Source organism: Thalassophryne amazonica, chromosome 5 (genome assembly GCF_902500255.1).
Source record: "Thalassophryne amazonica chromosome 5, fThaAma1.1, whole genome shotgun sequence".
Lineage (NCBI taxonomy): Eukaryota > Metazoa > Chordata > Actinopteri > Batrachoidiformes > Batrachoididae > Thalassophryne > Thalassophryne amazonica.
The window spans coordinates 48,800,349-48,821,644 of record NC_047107.1 but is presented as its reverse complement, the minus strand read 5'-3'; the positions used below and the strand labels follow the sequence as shown (position 1 = coordinate 48,821,644).

Below are 21,296 nucleotides of genomic sequence, written 5' to 3'. Positions count from 1 at the left end.
CTTCTGTAGGCTTTTTGTAATCACTACTCAGTAAAAAATAATAACGCTTAAACCTAATGCATTAGTTTATGGCTCATCTGCTCAGTATTAACACGGATAGTAATTCTAAGTTCTCTACATGCCAAAGTGAAGCTCCAACAAACCTAGTGTAACTAATGTCTCAACAGACTGAACCTATTTTACTTTTATTAACTTATTCTGTAATGGATTTTAGTCAGCTATTAATTTCAATAAATTGTTTACTTTGACAAGGTCATTCATGTTTTCCTTATGGTTTTACAGTCCTGTTTATTCACCTTATTCAAGACGTCAGGGGGACGGCTCCATTTTGTCAAGCAACTTCCGGTTTGCCACTGCGGCTGATGATTAGCTTCGTGGGAACAGTACGCTAGAAGTGTCCAAACATGAGCAGCATTAATTGTTCAGTTCATGGGTGCCACAACAACTGGAAGAAGAGGAAACTATTGCTTTCACAACGATGTTTTAAACATGGAAAGGAGAGATCTGAGTGCTGTGGACCAGCATTTAATTTGTTTCCTCCTCCATCGAAAGACGAGGCTCTCCGGTGCTGGCTAAAGCTGCTGAATTAGACAATCCACCCACACATCCATATTTGTTCTTTTTATTTTATGGAGAAAAAACCCACACCACTGGATCTTTACCCGAGAAATGATTGGACTATAACGCTCCGTTGAAGAAGCTGTGGCGGACGCTAGTGAGACAAACGGGTAAGCTGTGTTTTAGCGTTAGCTGCTGTCTGCTTTACTAATTTTCTGGCGTTTGATACAACCAAGCACTGCATGAAATAACACCATACGTATATTAACGTTACATAATCTTGGCATTATGGTGGTACTACTTGTTGAGTAGTATTTTAACTTGATTGTGCTTTTATACAAGCTTCAGTGGTGCTGTGCAGGGCGAAGCTTTTAGTTCCTCATAGCCAACCTGCCACGTCGAGTAACAACACAAAGTAGTTAAAAATAATCGGGGCCACTTTTTCATGTCATCTTCCCACTCTGTTATGACCTATGGGTGAGCCTGAGTCGATCCCTTTGAGCTTCTCAAAAGGTTTTTGTTTCTACCCATGTAATGTCTTTCTCTATTCTGTACTGAAAACACCGCTCACCGGAAGTCCTAAGACAAAATGGAAATGTCTTTGTAAAAGTGGGCGGGGCTGAATAAGGTGAATAGCAACAATATGTATTTTTTACTTATAACCCCAATTACAATGAAGTTGGGACATTGTGTGAAAGGAGAATACAATGATTTGCAGATCCTCTTCAACCGATATTCAATTGAATACACCACAAAGACAAGATATTTAATGTTCAAACTGATAGACTTTTTTGTTTTTGTGCAAATATTTCTCATTTTGAAATGGATGCCTGCAACACATTTCAAAAAAGCTGGGACAGAGGCAACAAAAGACTGGGAAGTTCATGAATGCTCAAAGAACACCCGTTTGGAACATTCCACCGGTGAACAGGTTAATTGGAAACAGGTGAGTGTCATGACTGGGTATAAAAGGAGCATCCCCAAAAGGCTCAGCCGTTCACAAGCAAAGATGGGGCAAGTCACCACTTTGTGAACACTGCATGAAAAAAATAGTCCAACAGTTAAGAACAATGTTTCTCAGTGTTCAATTGCAAGGATTTAGGGATTCTATCAGCTACAGTCCATAATATAATGAGAAGATTCAGAGAATCTGGAGAACGTTTTATACGTACGTGGCATGGCCGAAAACCAACATTGAATGCCCATGACCTTCGATCCCTCAGGCGCACTCCATTAAAAACATCATTGTGTAAAGGATCTTACCACGTGGGCTCAGGAACACTTCAGAAAACCACTGTCAGTTAACACAATTCGTCTCTACCTCTACAAGTGCAAGTTAACACTCTACCATGCAAAGCGAAAGCCACACATCAACAACATCCAGAAACACCGCCGCCTTCTTTGGGCCCGAGCTCATTTGAAATGGACAGATGCAAAGTGGAAAAGTATGCTGTGGTCTGATGAGTCCCACATTTCAATTGTTTTTGGAAATCATAGACGTCGTGTCCTCCAGACAAAATAGAAAAAGACCATCCAGATTGTTACCAGTGTAAAGTTCAAAGCCAGCATCTGTGATGGTATGGGGGTGTGTTAGTGCCCATGGCAAGGGCAACTTGCATATCTGTGATGACACCATAATGCTGAAAGGTACAGCCAGGTTTTGGAGCAACACATGCTTCCGTCCAAGCAACATCTTTTTCAGGGACATCCCTGCTTATTTCAGCAAGACCGGTGGTTTGAATCATATTTATCTAATAGATTACAATTTGTTCATGTAAATGGGGAATCTTCTTCACAGACTAAGGTTAATTATGGAGTTCCACAAGGTTCTGTGCTAGGACCAATTTTATTCACTTTATACATGCTTCCCTTAGGCAGTATTATTAGACGGCATTGCTTAAATTTTCATTGTTACGCAGATGATACCCAGCTTTATCTATCCATGAAGCCAGAGGACACACACCAATTAGCTAAACTGCAGGATTGTCTTACAGACATAAGGACATGGATGACCTCTAATTTCCTGCTTTTAAACTCAGATAAAACTGAAGTTATTGTACTTGGCCCCACAAATCTTAGAAACATGGTGTCTAACCAGATCCTTACTCTGGATGGCATTACCCTGACCTCTAGTAATACTGTGAGTAATCTTGGAGTCATTTTTGATCAGGATATGTCATTCAAAGCGCATATTAAACAAATATGTAGACTGCTTTTTTGCATTTACGCAATATCTCTAAAATTAGAAAGGTCTTGTCTCAGAGTGATGCTGAAAAACTAATTCATGCATTTATTTCCTCTAGGCTGGACTATTGTAATTCATTATTATCAGGTTGTCCTAAAAGTTCCCTGAAAAGCCTTACTTGTAGTTCCTAGGGTTTGTAAGAGTAGAATGGGAGGCAGAGCCTTCAGCTTTCAGGCTCCTCTCCTGTGGAACCACCTCCCAATTGGATCAGGGAGACAGACACCCTCTCTACTTTTAAGATTAGGCTTAAAACTTTCCTTTTTGCTAAAGCTTATAGTTAGGGCTGGATCAGGTGACCCTGAACCATCCCTTAGTTATGCTGCTATAGACTTAGACTGCTGGGGGGTTCCCATAATGCACTGAGTGTTTCTTTCTCTTTTTGCTCTGTATGCACCACTCTGCATTTAATCATTAGTGATTGATCTCTGCTCCCCTCCACAGCATGTCTTTTTCCTGGTTCTCTCCCTCAGCCCCAACCAGTCCCAGCAGAAGACTGCCCCTCCCTGAGCCTGGTTCTGCTGGATGTTTCTTCCTGTTAAAAGGGAGTTTTTCCTTCCCACTGTCGCCAAGTGCTTGCTCACAGGGGTCGTTTTGACCTTTGGGGTTTTTACGTAATTATTGTATGGCCTTGCCTTACAATATAAAGCGCCTTGGGGCAACTGTTTGTTGTGATTTGGCGCTATATAAATAAAATTGAATTGAATTGAATTTTAATGAACAGAACATATATATGTGGGAGATGTCCATAACAAGTATTCTCAAAAACAAAGCAGTCATCAAAGGTTGTGAATATGGTTTTGTTTTAAAGGTTTTAAAATGTAAATTTGTCCTTTCAGCTCGCTCTTTGAAAAAAAAAATACACTGTGGTGCTTGTTGATTGGATTCAATATCTTCCAACATCACATTGTAAAGTTGGTCCTTCAAATTAATTTTTTTTAATGCTTTGCCAGTGACACTTTTTTTTCCCAATCAGAAATTTACGTCAGATTTTCCAGTCACTCCCACCTTTTATTGACATTCTGCTACTGCTGCTCTTCTTCATGGTTATCTTTGCTATCTTGGGTAAGATCACTTTTTTTTTTTGCCTTTGATTATTCAAATATTATAAGACTCTTTATGCAGGTGTTGGCTTTTTGAAACATTTATCTCTCTCTCGCGCGCGCTCGCTCTCTCTCCTCTCCCCCTCCCTCTTTCTTTCTCTCTCTCTGTGGTCTCTTTTCCCAGGTTTTTGTCTCTTCTCTCCAAACAAGGCTGACCCGGTATGTTGAGTATTGGCAGTTTTGGGTGCTTTTGTATTAAAGTTGTGAGTGGTTCTTTTCACTGTACTGGATCTTTATTTATTTATTTATTTTTTCCTGCACATAGTTGTTAGATTTCCTGACTTTTTTCTGGTCTATACAGTACTTCAGCACTCTGGAGAACAGTCTTGTTAGTCTGTTTGTCTTGCTGACTACAGCAAAGTAAGTACTTTGCTTTTGTTCAGTTATTTTTACATACATGAGCATGTGTGCAGCACATATCCACCTTCTTAATCTAGCCCGTGTGTTAACTTTGACGTGTGTGATGCTGATTCCAGATAATTTTGTATCACATGGTTTTCTTTCTTCTCCTCTAGTTTCCCAGATGTGATGATGCCAGTACTCCAACAACCGCTGGTCCTGTGTCTTCTTCATTGTTTACCTCTCCATAGAGCTCTACTTCATAATGAACCTGGTACATCAGCTTCACAACATGATGTTACATTTTTCTTTTTGATTGTGATTCTCCCACTACTATTTATCCTTCTCTAGCTCCTGGCAGTGGTCTTGATACCTTCAACGATGTTGAGAAGATGAAGTTTAAATCACTGCTGCTTCACAAACGCTCTGCAGTCGATCACGCCTTTCAGCTGTTGGTCAGCCGTCAGGTTGGTCTTCACTGATCTGTGTAGTGAAACGTGTAATCTGGCAGTTCAGTATTAATTGTTCACAACTTGTGCAATTTTTATTTGTCTGTGGTGTGTGTTTCTCTGCAGAGGCCAATGGGCGTGTCACTGAAACAGTTTGATGGTCTGATGCGTTTTTACAGACCACATATGTCTGCTAGAGACCGCTTCCTCACATATAAAGCTCTGAACACCTTAGGGGCTCCTATACTCAGGTCACAAATATTTTCACTTACAGTCATATCTTTAACAGCAACTTCACATTTTCTTACAGTGTAGTTTAAAGTGAATCTGCTCTGTTACAGTCTGCAAGACTTTTACAAATTCTATGAGGTCAATGGCCTTAAATGGAAGGTAAAGTTCTTGATTATTAAACTTACACTGTTTTGATTTTTGTCCCTTTCCCTCATTTTTAACAAATACCTGTTTCTTTGTTTGTTTGTCTTTTGTTTTTCCTCCAGGCACGGCGTAGTGGCGAACATTGGTTTGATGACCTCCCACACACGACTTTCCTTATTTTCAAAGGTACAGTGCATCCAAAAAGTATTCATAGTGCTTCACTTTTTCCACATTTTCTTGTTACATCCTTATTCCAAAATGGAGTAAATTTATTTTTTCCCTCAAATTTATACTCACAACACCCCATAATGACAACATGGAAAAGTTTTTTATTTGTTTGCAAATTTATTAAAACTAAAAACAGAGAAATCACCTGTACTTAAGTATTCACACCCTTTGCTCAGTACTTGTTGATGCGCCTTTGGCAGCAATTACAGCTTCAAGTCCTCTTGAATATGATGTCACAAGCTTGGCGCACCTGTCTTTGGGCGGTTTTGCCCATTCCTCTTTGCAGCACCTCTCAAGCTCCATCAGGTTGGATGGAGAACATCAGTGTACAGCCATTTTCAGATCTCTCCAGAGATGTTCAATCAGATTCAGGTCTGGGCTCTGCTGAGCCACTCACAGAGTTGTCCTGAAGCCACTCCTTTGATATCTTGACTGCGTGGTTAGGGTCATTGACCTGCTGAAAGATGAACCATTGCACCAGTCTGAGGTGAAGAACACTTTGTAGTTTTTATCCAGGATGTCTCTGTACAACCCCAGTGAAGTTGGGATGTTATGTAAAATGTAAATAAAAACAGAATATAATGATTTGAAAATCCTCTTCAACCTGTATTCAATTGAATACATCACAAAGACAAGATATTTAATGTTCAAACTGATAAACTTTGTTGTTTTTGTGCAAATATTTGCTCATATTGAAATGGATGCCTGCAACACGTTTCAAAAAAGTTGGGACGGGGCAACAAAAGACTGGGAAAGTTGAATGATCAAAGACACCTAATTGGAAACAGGTGAGTGTCATGATTGGGTAAAAGGAGCATCCCCAAAAGGCTCATCCATTCACAAGCAAAGATGGGGTGAGGATCACCACTTTGTGAACACTGCGTGAAAAAATAGTCCAGCAGTTTAAGAACAATGTTCAGTTGCAAGGAATTTGCTGCTGCTTTTTTCAAATGCTTTGAACCCTGCGGCTTAAACAACCGAAATATGTCCTTTAATGCATTGATTGGTGGATTAAAAGACATGTAAATATAAATTCTTACCTGTTAGTTTCAGTGGGATTCATCTGAAGAAATAATCCACATAAAGCATCGTTTAAAAAAAAAAAAAAATCCAAAACAGTGTCTAAACAGTGAAGAAAAGTCCCTCTGTACACAGCTGCACTGTGAGAGCTCCTCTCCCCCCACAGAGTCTTGGTGATTAAATTATATCAGCCACAAAGAAATAAAATAAAATAATGTTAAAATTAGTCTGTTTTGTTTTTGTGTCGAGCGGATAACTCACTGTAACGTCCAAAGTGAACCTGAACTACACTACCCACAATGCTCCCTGCGTCGACCGGCCAATCACGTTTTGTGCGTAATGATGACATCATCAGTAAGCAACAGGCAGCCAGTCTGCCACAAACATACAACAGACGGACTAAAATGTTTGATTTTAGGGTTTACAAACGTTTTTGACCGTTAAACTTTGCTCACTTTACCAGCAAACAAAAAAATCTGAGTGAACGTTATCGGAACTAAATTTATCGGAAGATCCGATGATGGTTTTAGAACTTATCTGAAAAGCTAATCCGCAAGCAAAAACATTAGCTTCGATAATTATCTGTTATCGGATTAGCTGAACTGTGCCCACCACTGCTGGCATACATGCCGTGCTAAATGCAGGAATGTTTTGTACTTTATACAAGGTAAAAACACCTTGTTTTCATGTAAAAATCTGCCTGTTTCATTTCTTGAAATAACATCTTGAAATGATGTGAAAAAAATCGTTTTCAGTAATATTTATTGGTATTAGGAAGTGTTACATCTTTTACAAACAATGACAGTAGCTCTGAGTTTAAAAAAAATATCTTCATCTGAGATATCACTTAAAATGTTTCCAAGACTCCTTCACATAACAAGATTTTAAAGATGTATCATGTAAAAACAAGACCTTGTTTTTGACTAAAACTATACTTGTTAAGTCATTGTTTCATATATATGAAACGTAGATTAGATATTATGCAACTCTACTTGGTAAGATTTGAGGGGGGTTGTTTGATTTGTTTAGTTTGTCTTTTTGTTTTTTGCAGTGTGACAAAAATTGTCAGTCTTTCAACTCAGTGTTTCTAAGTTCTTTGTTCTGTTCCTTAACAGGCATTAACTTGCTGGTGAAATCAAAAACCTTCCAGTACACCATGTGTAAGTTTAATTCATATTTTACTCCCCACTCTCTTCAGAGACGATGCAAGAACAGAAATGATAATGAGACATTGTGGAAGTTGGCCGGGATCTGGGACCCACTGTAGGAGCTCCTGGGTTTTAGGCAAAATTACAGCCGTTTTAAGGATTGTTTTGGCAGCCAAGCAGATGCTTGATAAAGTCAAGAATACTTTGTCCAGATTGTCCTAAAAAAAAAAAAAAAAAATCCAGATTTCAGGAAAGCTCCTGAAAATTCTCATGCCTGACCAAAGTCTCTAAAATCTCCTATGTTCCTGCAGATGTAGTGGTGGCCATTAATGGGGTGTGGATCCTTGGGGAGACGTACACACTGAACAGTAAGTTCTCACCCAGCAACACAGATGGAAGTGTTTCCAACTGTACATGGTTGACATTCTTCTCCTCCTTCAGGTGGATTCTCCTGGTCCAGAGTTGTTCCTTGGAGTTACATTGTATTCCTTACCAGTGAGTTTGCTGTAGTTAAACAATCATCGTCATAATGTTGGACTTCTCGACAATTTATCAAAGTTTTTTTTTATGTGCCTTTGTGTTTGTTGATTTTCAGTTTATGGTGTCGAGGTATTGTTGAAAATAACAGGTTTGGGACCAAAGGCTTATTTCAGCTCTGGTTGGAATCTGTGAGTAACAACTTATTGATGGCTGCACAAGTACTGAATCCAAAATTTCAGTGGGATAGTTGTCAATCTCAGTAATTTCTCTTGACCACTTCAGTCTAACTACTACAGTTATGAATCTGAATGCCTGGTTTTTAGCCATTTTGCATACTGTAGTAATATTAATTGTTTTGTGAAAGGTTAACAAATGCTGATTTGAACATTAACTAATTGCTGGTTGTGTGTTGCGAGGACCACTCCTTGATGTGCTATGATTTTTATTTTTTATCCAGGTTTGACTTCTCAGTGACAGTGTTCGCCTTCTTGGGCCTTGTTGCACTTGCCTTCAATATGGAGCCGTTCTACTTCATCGTAGTGCTCAGACCACTTCAGCTGCTCCGGTAGGTTGTCATTTCCATTTCTGTTATTAACCAAGAGCTCCACTTAGTGAAATTCTGTTGTACCTGCATTAATGGTAAAAGTCCACCAGGTGGAGATAGCGCTTCATTTCAAGAACCTTGAGACACAACAACGACCAACATGCTGCTTGTAGTGGATGTGTGCATTCACTTAAGGCAGCATTTACACTCACTGACTACTTTATTAAGTACACTTGTTCAACTGCTAATTAAAGCAAATCACAGCATTTAGAAAATGAGGTATGGTCAGGAGGATCTACCAACCAAACCAAACATCAGGATGATAAAGAAAGAAAGGTGGTTTATGGGACTTTGAACATGAAGTGCTTGTTGGTGCCAGATGGTTTGAGTTTTCTACAAAGTTCTGATTTACTGGGATTTTCACCCACAAACGTCTATAGGGTCTACAGAGAATGGACAGAAAGAAAGAAGAGACATCCAGTGAGTGCCAGTTCTTTTGTTAGAAATGCTTTTTTGATGGCTCAGGTCGGGGAAGAGTGACCAGACAGGTTTGAGCAGTGCCTCTGAAAGCACAACAGTTTGAACCCTGAACCAGTTGGCTCGACCTGCAGAAAACCACAAAAGAGTGTGACTTCCTCTCAGCTAAGAACAGCAAACTGAGGCTACAATATGCACGGGCTCACCACAACCAGACCTTAAGAGACTATAAAAATATTCCCCAGTCTAATGAGTTTCAATTTGTGCTGTGACATTCAGAGGGTAGGGTTAGAATTTGGACATCAAAAGCACTCATCTATTCTGCTTTAGACCCAGTGGTGGGCACAGTTCGGTTAATTTGCTAACTGCTAATTATCTAAGATAACTTTTTTGTTAGCGGATTAGCTTTTCAGGTAACTTCAAAAACCATCAGCAGACCAATTCGCTTCTGATAAATTTAGTTCCGATAACTTTTAGACCTCTAACGTTTTTTTTTTAACATAGTAACAGTGAAAATCATTTATAAACCCTGTTGGCTCCTGTCTGCTATGTATTTTGCAGCAGTGAGGCAGCTGAACTCAATTCTGTCTCAGTAGAAGGGGCCTGGCCGCCAGGCTGCCACAAAAATAAAATAAATACGTATGGCTGCCCAGCCGTGAGGCAGACGTCTTGAAAAGGAAAGCAGGTTTGACTTAGGGTTTTGATTTATAATCAAATGAATCTGGATAGAATAACTACATTAATGTCAACTCTTAAAATGTACAAAGTGAAAATATACCACATATCTGTTAATTTTAAAATAACGCACTAATTCTGAAGATTTGAACATTACACACAGATGCCCAAAGGGATTATGGGTAAACTCAGCCTCTGCTCACACTGATTGGTTGACTAATTCATTCTATGTAAACACCAACACAAGTTAATGTAACGTGTGTGTTGGTGTTTACAAATCAATGATTTTGTAAAATATGTAATTTTTTTCATTTGTTAAAAAAAGGCATTTGCGAAACTGAAAAGTCTGTTTGTTAAGTTCTGATTCAGGTTGACAACCGTGTGATATAACCAGGGTCAAAATGCATAGAACAATGCCATCTACTGGCACCCAGTTATGTCACACGATTGTTGAATCACAACTTACGCATAATCCCTTTGGCCATCTGTATGTGTTCAAATCTTCAGAATTAGTGCATTATTTAAAATTAACAGATATGTGTTATTTTTACTTTCTACAAATGACACAGTTGATATTAATGTAGTTATTCTATCTGGATTAATATGATTTATAAATCAAAGCCTTAAGTCAAACCTGCTTTCCTTTTCAAGACGTCTGCCTCACGGCTGAACCTCTGTTTGCTGTTAAGGTAAATGGCGTATCTTTGCAGCAGTGGGCAGGGTGCACAAACATAGAAGTGCTGACTCATTGGCTGTGTTGGGGTTTGTGATCATCTTTGATTCTGTTAGAAGCGCGGGAGGTGTTTAAATTCAAAATCGGCTTGTTAGTAGCTGGGAGTGTACCAGAGACAATACTGAAAGTTATCGGTTAGCTGTAGCTTCCGATAAATTTTTTGGTGGTTTATCGGTTCAGCCTTATAAAAGATAACTTTTCAGTTAGCTGATTAGCATTTATTGAAGCTAACGTTTTGGTTAGCTGTGCCCACCACTGCTTAGACCCCCGTCACACATAGTACGAATGCACACGACCCAAGCCAAATCAAGCAGAATGCCAAACAACAAAAAAAATGCCACATCTGGGAGGGCATAAGAATTGCGGATGACAGTTATCCGAATATCCATACTGTGCTCCGACCCTCCCTGACTGATTCAAGCACGTGACGTGTGCATGAGCCTCTAAACGCAGTACAAATGTAGGTGGTACACAGTAAGAATATCTGAACAGCTGCCAGGATGCAGTAAGAACAATAAGAATGCACTTACAAGCTGTACAATTCCGGTCCGATTGCAGTTCGGCAGAATATATTCCAGCAGCACTCCAGGTGCACTCGAATTTGTGCACTATGGTGGGAAATTCGGCCAGGGAGGAAGCATGCCGAACGTTCCCCCAAACACAATCAGAATGTCATGAATGCCTTTTTCACGCCGTCTGATTGTTTATCAGACTTGCCTCTACTGGTGGTTGGCTCTCACTGCGGTATTGTATCACTTCTTGTTCCGGAGTACAGCGGTGCTTTGCTGTATCTGTTAGCTGTTTAATCTGCATAGTTAGATTGATCTAGATAACTAGATAACAATTTGTTTCACAGTGTAATCTTCACGTGCCTTAACTAAAGCACTCCCTCTGCTGAATCACCTCTAAATTATTTACACATTATTCACTTTGTGTGTTTTTAGGAATCCGCTAGCTTAGCGCAGCTACTAGCTCTTAGCCGGTTTAGCATGGCGGCTTCTCCTGTCTCTCCCGCACTTTTCTGCTCTGGGTGTGAAATGTTTAGTTATTCCTCTGCCTCCTTTAGCAGTAATGGTACTTGTAATAAGTGTAGCTTATTCGTAGCTTTGGAGGCCAGGCTGGGCGAATTGGAGACTCGGCTCCGCACCTTGGAAAATCCTACAGCTAGCCAAACCCTGTAGTTGGTGCGGACCAAGGTAGCTTAGCCGCCGTTAGCTGTCCCCCAGCAGATCCCGAGCAGCCGGGAAAGCAGGCCTGCTGGGTGAGTGAGGAGGAAACGTAGTCACATCAATCAAATCAAATCAATTTTATTTATATAGCGCCAAATCACAACAAACAGTTGCCCCAAGGCGCTTTATATTGTAAGGCAAAAGCCATACAGTAATTACAGAAAAACCCCAACGGTCAAAATGACCCCCTGTGAGCAAGCACTTGGCGACAGTGGGAAGGAAAAACTCCCTTTTAACAGGAAGAAACCTAGTCCTAAACAGAAGCCCCCTGTACACCACCAACCCGTTCACATCTCTAACCGTTTTTCCCCACTCGGCGACACACCCGCCGAGGAACAAATTCTGGTTATTGGGGACTCTGTTTTGAGAAATGTGAAGTCAGCAACACCAGCAACCATAGTCAGTTGTCTTCGGGGGGCCAGAGCAGGCAACATTGAAGGAAATTTGAAACTGCTGGCTAAGGCTAAGAGTAAATTTGGTAAGATTGTAATTCACGTCAGCAGTAATGACACCGGTTATGCCAATCGGAGGTCACTAAAATTAACAATGAATCGGTGTGTAACTTTGCAAAAACAATGTCAGACTCTGTAGTTTTCTCTGGGCCCCTCCCCAGTCGGACCGGGAGTGACATGTTTAGCGCATGTTCTCCTTGAATTGCTGGCTGTCTGAGTGGTGTCCAAAAAATGGTGGGCTTCATAGATAATTGGCAAAGCTTCTGGGGAAACCTGGTCTTGTTAGAGAGACGGCATCCATCCCACTTTGGATGGAGTAGCTCTCATTTCTAGAAATCTGGCCAATTTTATTAAACCCTCCAAACCGTGACTATCCAGGGTTGGGACCAGGAAGCAGAGTTGTAGTCTTACACACCTCTCTGCAGCTTCTCTCCCCCTGCCATCCCCCCAATACCCCATCCCCGTAGAGACGGTGCCTGCTCCCAGACCACCAACAACCAGTAAAAATCTATTTAAGCATAAAAATTAAAAAAGAAAAAATAATATAGCACCTTCAACTGCACCACAGACTAAAACAGTTAAATGTGGTTTATTAAACATTAGGCCTCTCTCTTCTAAGTCCCTGTTAGTAAATGATATAATAATTGATCAACATATTGATTTATTCTGCCTTACAGAAACCTGGTTACAGCAGGATGAATATGTTAGTTTAAATGAGTCAACACCCCCGAGTCACACTAACTGTCAGAATGCTCGTAGCAGCAATGTTCCACTCCAGCTTATTAATCAAAAACCACCAGACAGGCTTTAATTCATTTGAAAGCTTGACTCTTAGTCTTGTCCATCCAAATTGGAAGTCCCAAAAACCAGTTTTTTGTTGTTATCTATCGTCCACCTGGTCGTTACTGTGAGTTTCTCTGTGAATTTTCAGACCTTTTGTGTGACTTAGTGCTTAGCTCAGATAAGATAATTATAGTGGGCGATTTTAACATCCAAATTGATGCTGAGACTGACAGCCTCAACACTGCATTTAATCTATTATTAGACTCAATTGGCTTCGCCAAAAGTAAAACGAGTCCACCCACCACTTTAACCATACTTTAGATCTTGTTTCTGACTTATGGATGGAAATTGAAGACTTAACAGTATTCCCTGAAAAACCCCCTTCTGTCTGATCATTTCTTAATAACATTTACATTTACTTTAATGGACTACCCAGCAGTGGGGAATAAGTTTCATTACAGTAGAAGTCTTTCGGAAAGCGCTGTAACTAGGTTTAGAGATATGATTCCTTCTTTGTTAGTTCTCCAATGCCATATACCAACACAGTGCAGAGTAGCTACCTAAACTCTGTGAGTGAGATAGATTAGATTAGATTAGATAGATTATCTGGTCAATAGTTTTACATCCTCATTGAGCAACAACTTTGGATGCTGTAGCTCCTCTGAAAAGAGAGCCTTAAATCAGAAGTGCCTGACCTCCGTGGTATAACTCACAAACTCGCAGCTTAAAGCAGATAACCCGTAAGTTGGAGAGGAAATGGATCTCACTAATTTAGAAGATCTTCACTTAGCCTGGAAAAAAGAGACTGTTTGCTCTATAAAAAAAGCCCTCCGTAAAGCTAGAACATCTTACTACTCATCACTATTGAAGAAAATTAAGAACAACCCCAGGTTTCTTTTCAGCACTGTAGCCAGGCTGACAAAGAGTCAGAGCTCTATTGAGCCGAGTATTTAACTTTAACTAGTAATGACTTCATGACTTTCTTGCTAATAAAATTTTAACTATTAGAGAAAAAAATTACTTATAACCATCCCAAAGACATATCGTTATCTTTGGCTGCTTTCAGTAATGCTGGTAGTTGGTTAGACTCTTTCTCTCTCCGATTGTTCTGAGTTATTTTCATTAGTTTACTTCCACCAAACCATCAACATGTATATTAGACCCCATTCCTACCAGGCTGCTCAAGGAAGCCCTACCATTAATTAATGCTTTGATCTTAAATATGATCAATCTATCTTTATTAGTTGCTATGTACCACAGGCTTTTAAGGTGCAGTAATTAAAACCATTACTTAAAAAGCCATCACTAGAACCACTATCTTTGCTAATTATAGGCCAATCTCCAACCTTCCTTTTCTCTCAAAATTCTTGAAAGGGTAGTTGTAAAACAGCTAACTGATCATCTGCAGAGGAATGGTCTGTTTGAAGAGTTTCAGTCAGGTTTTAGAATTCATCATAGTACAGAACAGCATTAGTGAAGGTTACAAATGATCTTCTTATGGCCTCAGACAGTGGACTCATCTCTGTGCTTGTCCTGTTAGACCGCAGTGCTGCTTTTGATACTGGTTGACCATAAAATTTATTACAGAGATTAGAGCATGCCATAGGTATTAAAGGCACTGCACTGCGGTGGTTTGAATCATATTTATCTAATAGATTACAATTTGTTATGTAAATGGGGAATCTTCTTCACAGACTAAGGTTAATTATGGAGTTCCACAAGGTTCTGTGCTAGGACCAATTTATATTCACTTTATACATGCTTCCTTAGGCAGTATTATTAGAAAGCATTGCTTAAATTTTCATTGTTACGCAGATGATACCCAGCTTTATCTATCCATGAAGCCAGAGGACACACACCAATTAGTTAAACTGCAGGAATGTCTTACAGACATAAAGACATGGATGACCTCTAATTTCCTGCTTTTAAACTCAGATAAAACTGAAGTTATTGTACTTGGCCCCACAAATCTTAGAAACATGGTGTCTAACCAGATCCTTACTCTGGATGGCATTACCCTGTCCTCTAGTAATATTGTGAGAAATCTTGGAGTCATTTTGATCAGATATTCCTTCAATGCGCATATTAAGCAAATATGTAGGACTTGCTTTTTTGCATTTGCGCAATATCTCTAAAATTAGAAAGGTCTTGTCTCAGAGTGATGCTGAAAAACTAATTCATGCATTTGTTTCCTCTAGGCTGGACTATTGTAATTCATTATTATCAGGTTTTCCTAAAAGTTCCCTGAAAAGCCTTCAGTTAATTCAAAATGCTACAGCTAGAGTACTGACGGGGACTAGAAGGAGAGAGCATATTTCACCCATATTGGCCTCTCTTCATTGGCTTCCTGTTAATTCTAGAATAGAATTTAAAATTCTTCTTCTTACTTATAAGGTTTTGAATAATCAGGTCCCATCTTATCTTAGGGACCTCATAGTACCATATCACCCCAATAGAGGCGCTTCGCTCTCAGACAGCAGGCTTACTTGTAGTTCCTAGGGTTTTTAAGAGTAGAATGGGAGGCAGAGCCTTCAGCTTTCAGGCTCCTCTCCTGTGGAACCAGCTCCCAATTCGGATCAGGGAGACAGACACCCTCTCTACTTTTAAGATTAGGCTTAAAAACGTTCCTTTTTGCTAAAGCTTATAGTTAGGGCTGGATCAGGTGACCCTGAACCATCCCTTAGTTATGCTGCTATATAGACTTAGATTGCTGGGGGGGGTTCCCATGATGCACTGAGTGTTTCTTTCTCTTTTTGCTCTGTATGCACCACTCTGCATTTAATCATTAGTGATTGATCTCTGCTCCCTTCCACAGCATGTCTTTTTCCTGATTCTCTCCCCTCAGCCCCAACCAGTCCCAGCAGAAGACTGCCCCTCCCTGACCTGGTTCTGCTGGAGGTTTCTTCCTATTAAAAGGGAGTTTTTTTCCTTCCCACTGTCGCCAAGTGCTTGCTCACAGGGGGTCGTTTTGACCGTTGGGGTTTTCTGTAATTATTGTATGGCTTTTGCCTTACAATATAAAGCGCCTTGGGGCAACTGTTTGTTGTGATTTGGCGCTATATAATAAAATTGATTTGATTAATGCAGTCAGACAGTGGTCAGACTGCACATTTGACTGCTGTAACGATGGTTATTCCACCTTGACTGTGGCAAGACTGTTTTGAACTTGAGCAAAACATTCAGAGGAGCCACACAAATGGGCCAGACTGTTTAGACTGCTCTGAGAATGCTGTCCGACTTTTCCCAAATGCACCTTGACGCTTCCTGACTGTGGGTCACCTTTTCATTTCTGACAGGTTGAATCTATGTCAGAAATAAATGAAAGCAGTTCTGAAAACAAAAGGAGGGGCAACCCCAACTGTGGCAAGGTGTACATTAATGAAATGAGCGTATATTTATTTGAAGCACTACTTATGTTTCCGAAGTTGTTAAAATATTGGTTTGGTTCATTGTCTTTTCCTCAGGTTGTTTAAAATAAAGCAGAGGTATCGCAATGTGTTGGACACCATGTTTGAGCTGTTCCCCAGAATGGCAAGCCTGGGGTTGACCTTAATTATCTTCTACTACTCGTTTGCTATCGTGGGAATGGAATTCTTTGCCGACGTGGTCTACCCCAACTGCTGCAAGTGAGTCAGTGATATCAACATTGAAAGGCGTATCACACACCAATCGACACAAAAAATTATATACCAGATTATGAATCATTACTTTTAACTCTAACTTGTGTGGGCCCTGATGTAGCTGAGAAAAATAAAATTAGTTATAGTGTCTGAAAAATGCACACATATTCAGAGCTGTTTTTAGACGTAAAAATTGTGTAATCTTAGGTGCCGACTATTACCTGTCTGAAGGTCACTTCACCTGTGTCCAGTTACAGTCCACTTCATGACTTACTCCAGTACACACAGTCAATCTGGGGTTGCTTTGTTGTCTCCAAATGTATATGGCTATATTTTTAATTTGGCTTTCAAGTAAATTCTTGCATTTTGCAATTAACATATGTCCATATTTGCCTTTTTGTAACCCGCAGTGTATTCAGAAAAAAACCCCCAAACAAAAACCATTGTATACTTCTCAATAAGACTGAGTAATGATTACACACTGTGAAAGTGGTGTCTCTGATTTCACTCCTATTGGGTTCACAGGTAGAATTATTGTTCCACTGTGTGGCACTGTGTTTTGTTCACAGAAAAACATCCTCCATCAGCCTTCTCCAGACTTGTCAGGGGTCTTGGTAGCTCAGCTTAGCCATCGGTTTAGCTTAGCTTACTCAGTAACTCAAAGGGGTGGGAGCTGGTCCATGTCACAGCTCTCCTGTTAGCAGTGGTCAGTTATTGTTGCCTTTCTGACTTCATGTTCACAGATGTGGCGTCCTGCACGTAGCGTCTTAGCTTACCATGATGCGGCACCACAAACCACAAACACAGCTGGTTCCACACTTTCAGGAGAGGCAACACACTTTGTTGAAAGTTCTCCTGGCTACACAAAATGAAAGAATAAAATATGTGGTTAGGTCCATTCTGTGAAGACCATTGTGCTCGCCTTGATTTCTGCAATCTGTCCCAGGGGCACTAAAAAACAAAAAAAAAAAAACCTCACTTTCCTCCTCAAAATATTAACTTTGGAAAATCCATACACCTAATAAGCAACACTAGTCCTTGTAGTGCATCCTCGTAAAACACATTTTAACCATTTTGACATATTCACCATCAAAGTCCACAAAAAACAGAATTCACACTGTAAAAAATTCTGTTTTCCCTCATTGATTTCAATAGTGTCTGGGAGGCGTGGCCTGATATGATGTCATCAAAGTCAAGTTTCCTGACAGGGTCATGTTTTTGAGTGTTTATAAGCAGCAGGTGAAATCAGGCTACGGTAAAAATAAAATGCAATGCATCAATATTTTTGTAATTCTTTATTTAATTAAAATAGGCAGCTCATTTGACATTTTATTTACTAGTGAGATGCACTTTAAGCTCACTTATGTTCTGCCCAGCATGGAGGTTATATTTTCTCCTGTAGAAAGTTCACCAAGCTTATATAATAAATAAAGTAGAACAGATTTTTCAGGAATATGATGAAAAGGTGGGGTCTGAACTGCAGGAGAAATTAATATTTCCATTTGCAAATAAGCAAAGCAGGTAGTTCAATGGAATAAGGAGCTGGGCCAGCAAAATGTAGACATGGGTTTGATTCCCATTCAGGCTAGCTTTTTGTGTCCTTGGGCAAGTCTCAGTCTACCTAGCTGTAAATGGGTACCAGCCTGGTCAGGTGAAGTGACATGTGAGGGACTGGTGTCCTGTCCAGGGGGAATCATAGACCTTCAACCGCTTAATGCTATGGAATGTAGAGATGAGCACCAGCATCAGTGGGCCTCTGAACCTATGTAGTATGTACTTACTAAAAGACTGACAGATGAGGGTGGAGGTTATGTGATCACCCCCGTCTTTTTGTTTGCATACATGATATTTCAAAAAGTATTGGATGGATTTTGATGAAACTTTGTGGTGTGACTCAGTCAGTTGGGAATTAATTATATTTTGAGGCAGCTGCTTTGTCAGCGTAGTAAGATCAGGTTTTCAAGACCTGTAAATCAAAAATACAAAAAAAATTATTGGAACCCCCCCCAAACAAACAAAAAACAGGGCAGTTTGACATTTCATGTTGATGTTGTTCCTGATATTATCTGTCTCCCCCAAATGTGGAGGAATAACAGAAAATATGTTCTTTTTCCTCAATACCTCTCAGCACCAGCACAGTGGCAGAGTCCTACAGACAGTTCAACGTCACCATTGGCAACAGAACGGTATTGGGAGGAGGCTACTATTATCTGAATAACTTCAACAATATTCTCAGCAGCTTTGGTAAATCCTTTCGTTTTAAGATGTAAATTTCTGGTATGACTTTCTTCCGGGAATCGTGGGTGGTGTTGTCACACTTAAAATCAACCACTTTCTCTTCCTCTGTCCTGTAACTGTATGGAATTGAAGATTTTGTTCATTTCCCCCCTCCCTCACTGTAGTGACTCTGTTTGAGCTGACTGTGGTCAACAACTGGTACATCACCATGGTAATGTCACATATTAGCAGATCGCCACAGGCTTGTGATTTATCAGTGCGTGTCACTGGTTAACTTCTGCTATTTGCATTTCACAGGAAGGAGGTGACCTCTATGACAAGCCACTGGAGCCGCCTATATTTCATGACTTTTTACATTGTTACCATGGTGAGGACTTGGTAATTAAACATGCATGAACGTCTGTGATATGTCCATTGAGGTTTTTAGTACTTTTGGCAACCATGCACTGCATTCCTGCCTTTGTCTGTTAACGTACGTGAACATGACTGTGCATGTGTACATTCTTTCTCGCACTCTCTCCAGGTGGTGATGACCATTATTGTGGCTTTCATTCTGGACGCATTTGTGTTCCGCATGAATTATAGCCGCAAGAACCAGGAGCCACTGGAGAACCCAGAGGGTGGGACAGTGTGTGTGTGTGTGTATATGCATGCACAGTGTGTGTGGATAATTTGCACATGTGCATGTACATGCAGATAACTGAGTAGTAATTTGGAATATAAACCGTCACGCAGTGTTGGATATGACTTCCTGCATGTATAACACACAGCAGAGTGAAAGAATGGTACAGTAATTTTGTTTGAATGTCCGTCCAGATGAGAATGGGATTGTGTTTGAAGTCGAGGCGAGTCGTGACGAAGCTTTGGCCACTCTGGAGCTCTATAAACAGACCAGTCCAGGATCATCCTCCCTCAGCTCCCTACAGGGAGTTCTACAAGCTATGGACAGGAGCGGGGTAAGAACTAACACAAGTGGTTCCTCTTTTGCTCTCTACATCAGAACGTAATCAGTTTTCCTTCCAAATAATTGCATGCATAGCTCTCATCTTGGGTGTACCTTGGTCGGAGGTCTAGGACAAAGAGTGACCTCAGCATGAAAATGTATGAGGAGGAGATACAGGTGAGATACTGTGGAAAAGCTGTGACTCTCTCCTACTATTTCCTTATAACTTGTTTTGTTTATTTTGTTAGGAGTGGTATGAGGAGTACTCTAGGGAAATACTACCTCAACCAGACCAAGCCCTGGTACGGACTGTGGACAGTCCTGTCTCTGACCCGTCACCCTTTCCTGAGCCTCAGCTCAACTCACAGCCTGGATCTCACAGTATCAACTGACGCACAGATCAGTAAGTCTGTTCCAGTTCCTCGCACAATAACCACGCCCACAGTGGGGAAGTAGTCTGGGTGTCTTGGACGTGAGACAAACAGGAGCTCATCACCGGCCGTCACCACAGAACTACTGCTCTGTCCCTGAAGGAATGTGGACCTCCTTTGGCCTTTTCAAAGACAGAAATTCCAGCTGCAAATGTGACAGGAACTTTTATGTTGTGTCAACTTCTGTAGGCTTTTTGTAATCACTACTCAGTAAAAAATAATAACGCTTAAACCTAATGCATTAGTTTATGGCTCATCTGCTCAGTATTAACACGGATAGTAATTCTAAGTTCTCTACATGCCAAAAGTGAAGCTCCAACAAAACCTAGTGTAACTAATGTCTCAACAGACTGAACCTATTTTACTTTTATATAACTTATTCTGTAATGGATTTTAGTCAGCTATTAATTTCAATAAATTGTTTACTTTGACAAGGTCATTCATGTTTTCCTTATGGTTTTACAGTCCTGTTTATTCACCTTATTCAAGACGTCAGGGGGGACGGCTCCATTTTGTCAAGCAACTTCCGGTTTGCCACTGCGGCTGATGATTAGCTTCGTGGGAACAGTACGCTAGAAGTGTCCAAACATGAGCAGCATTAATTGTTCAGTTCATGGGTGCCACAACAACTGGAAGAAGAGGAAACTATTGCTTTCACAACGATGTTTTAAACATGGAAAGGAGAGATCTGAGTGCTGTGGACCAGCATTTAATTTGTTTCCTCCTCCATCGAAAGACGAGGCTCTCCGGTGCTGGCTAAAGCTGCTGAATTAGACAAATCCACCCACACATCCATATTTGTTCTTTTTATTTTATGGAGAAAAAACCCACACCACTGGATCTTTACCCAGAGAAATGATTGGACTATAACGCTCCGTTGAAGAAGCTGTGGCGGACGCTAGTGAGACAAACGGGTAAGCTGTGTTTGTAGCGTTAGCTGCTGTCTGCTTTACTAATTTTCTGGCGTTTGATACAACCAAGCACTGCATGAAATAACACCATACGTATATTAACGTTACATAATCTTGGCATTATGGTGGTACTACTTGTTGAGTAGTATTTTAACTTGATTGTGCTTTTATACAAGCTTCAGTGGTGCTGTGCAGGGCGAAGCTTTTAGTTCCTCATAGCCAAACCTGCCACGTCGAGTAACAACACAAAGTAGTTAAAAATAATCGAGGGCCACTTTTTCATGTCATCTTCCCACTCTGTTATGACCTGTGGGTGAG

General features: G+C 40.4%; 2 protein-coding genes across 2 annotated transcripts in view; both read left to right on the top strand.

Annotated features, from left to right (window-relative positions):
• The window catches only part of LOC117509951 (two pore calcium channel protein 1-like), a 43,501-nt gene extending 39,850 nt beyond the window's left edge, over window positions 1–3,651 (top strand). The window contains exon 25 of the mRNA XM_034169560.1: window positions 3,640–3,651. Within this exon, the coding sequence (XP_034025451.1) occupies window positions 3,640–3,651 (12 nt within the window). The remainder of the gene's footprint in view (window positions 1–3,639) is intronic.
• Window positions 3,652–3,765: 114 nt separating this feature from the next.
• On the top strand, window positions 3,766–20,506 carry LOC117510434 (two pore calcium channel protein 1-like; the record flags this gene model as incomplete). Its single annotated transcript, XM_034170131.1, is given in 23 exon segments — window positions 3,766–3,865; window positions 4,028–4,062; window positions 4,205–4,263; window positions 4,419–4,439; window positions 4,441–4,516; window positions 4,594–4,606; window positions 4,609–4,709; window positions 4,818–4,942; window positions 5,033–5,081; window positions 5,189–5,252; window positions 7,430–7,474; window positions 7,774–7,830; window positions 7,904–7,957; window positions 8,058–8,130; window positions 8,400–8,507; window positions 16,300–16,461; window positions 18,584–18,699; window positions 18,858–18,904; window positions 18,995–19,060; window positions 19,217–19,313; window positions 19,510–19,649; window positions 19,733–19,813; window positions 19,885–20,506. Coding segments are annotated over 23 exon segments (1,833 nt in total), but the record flags the coding sequence as incomplete, so codon positions are not given.
• Window positions 20,507–21,296: the final 790 nt, after the last annotated feature.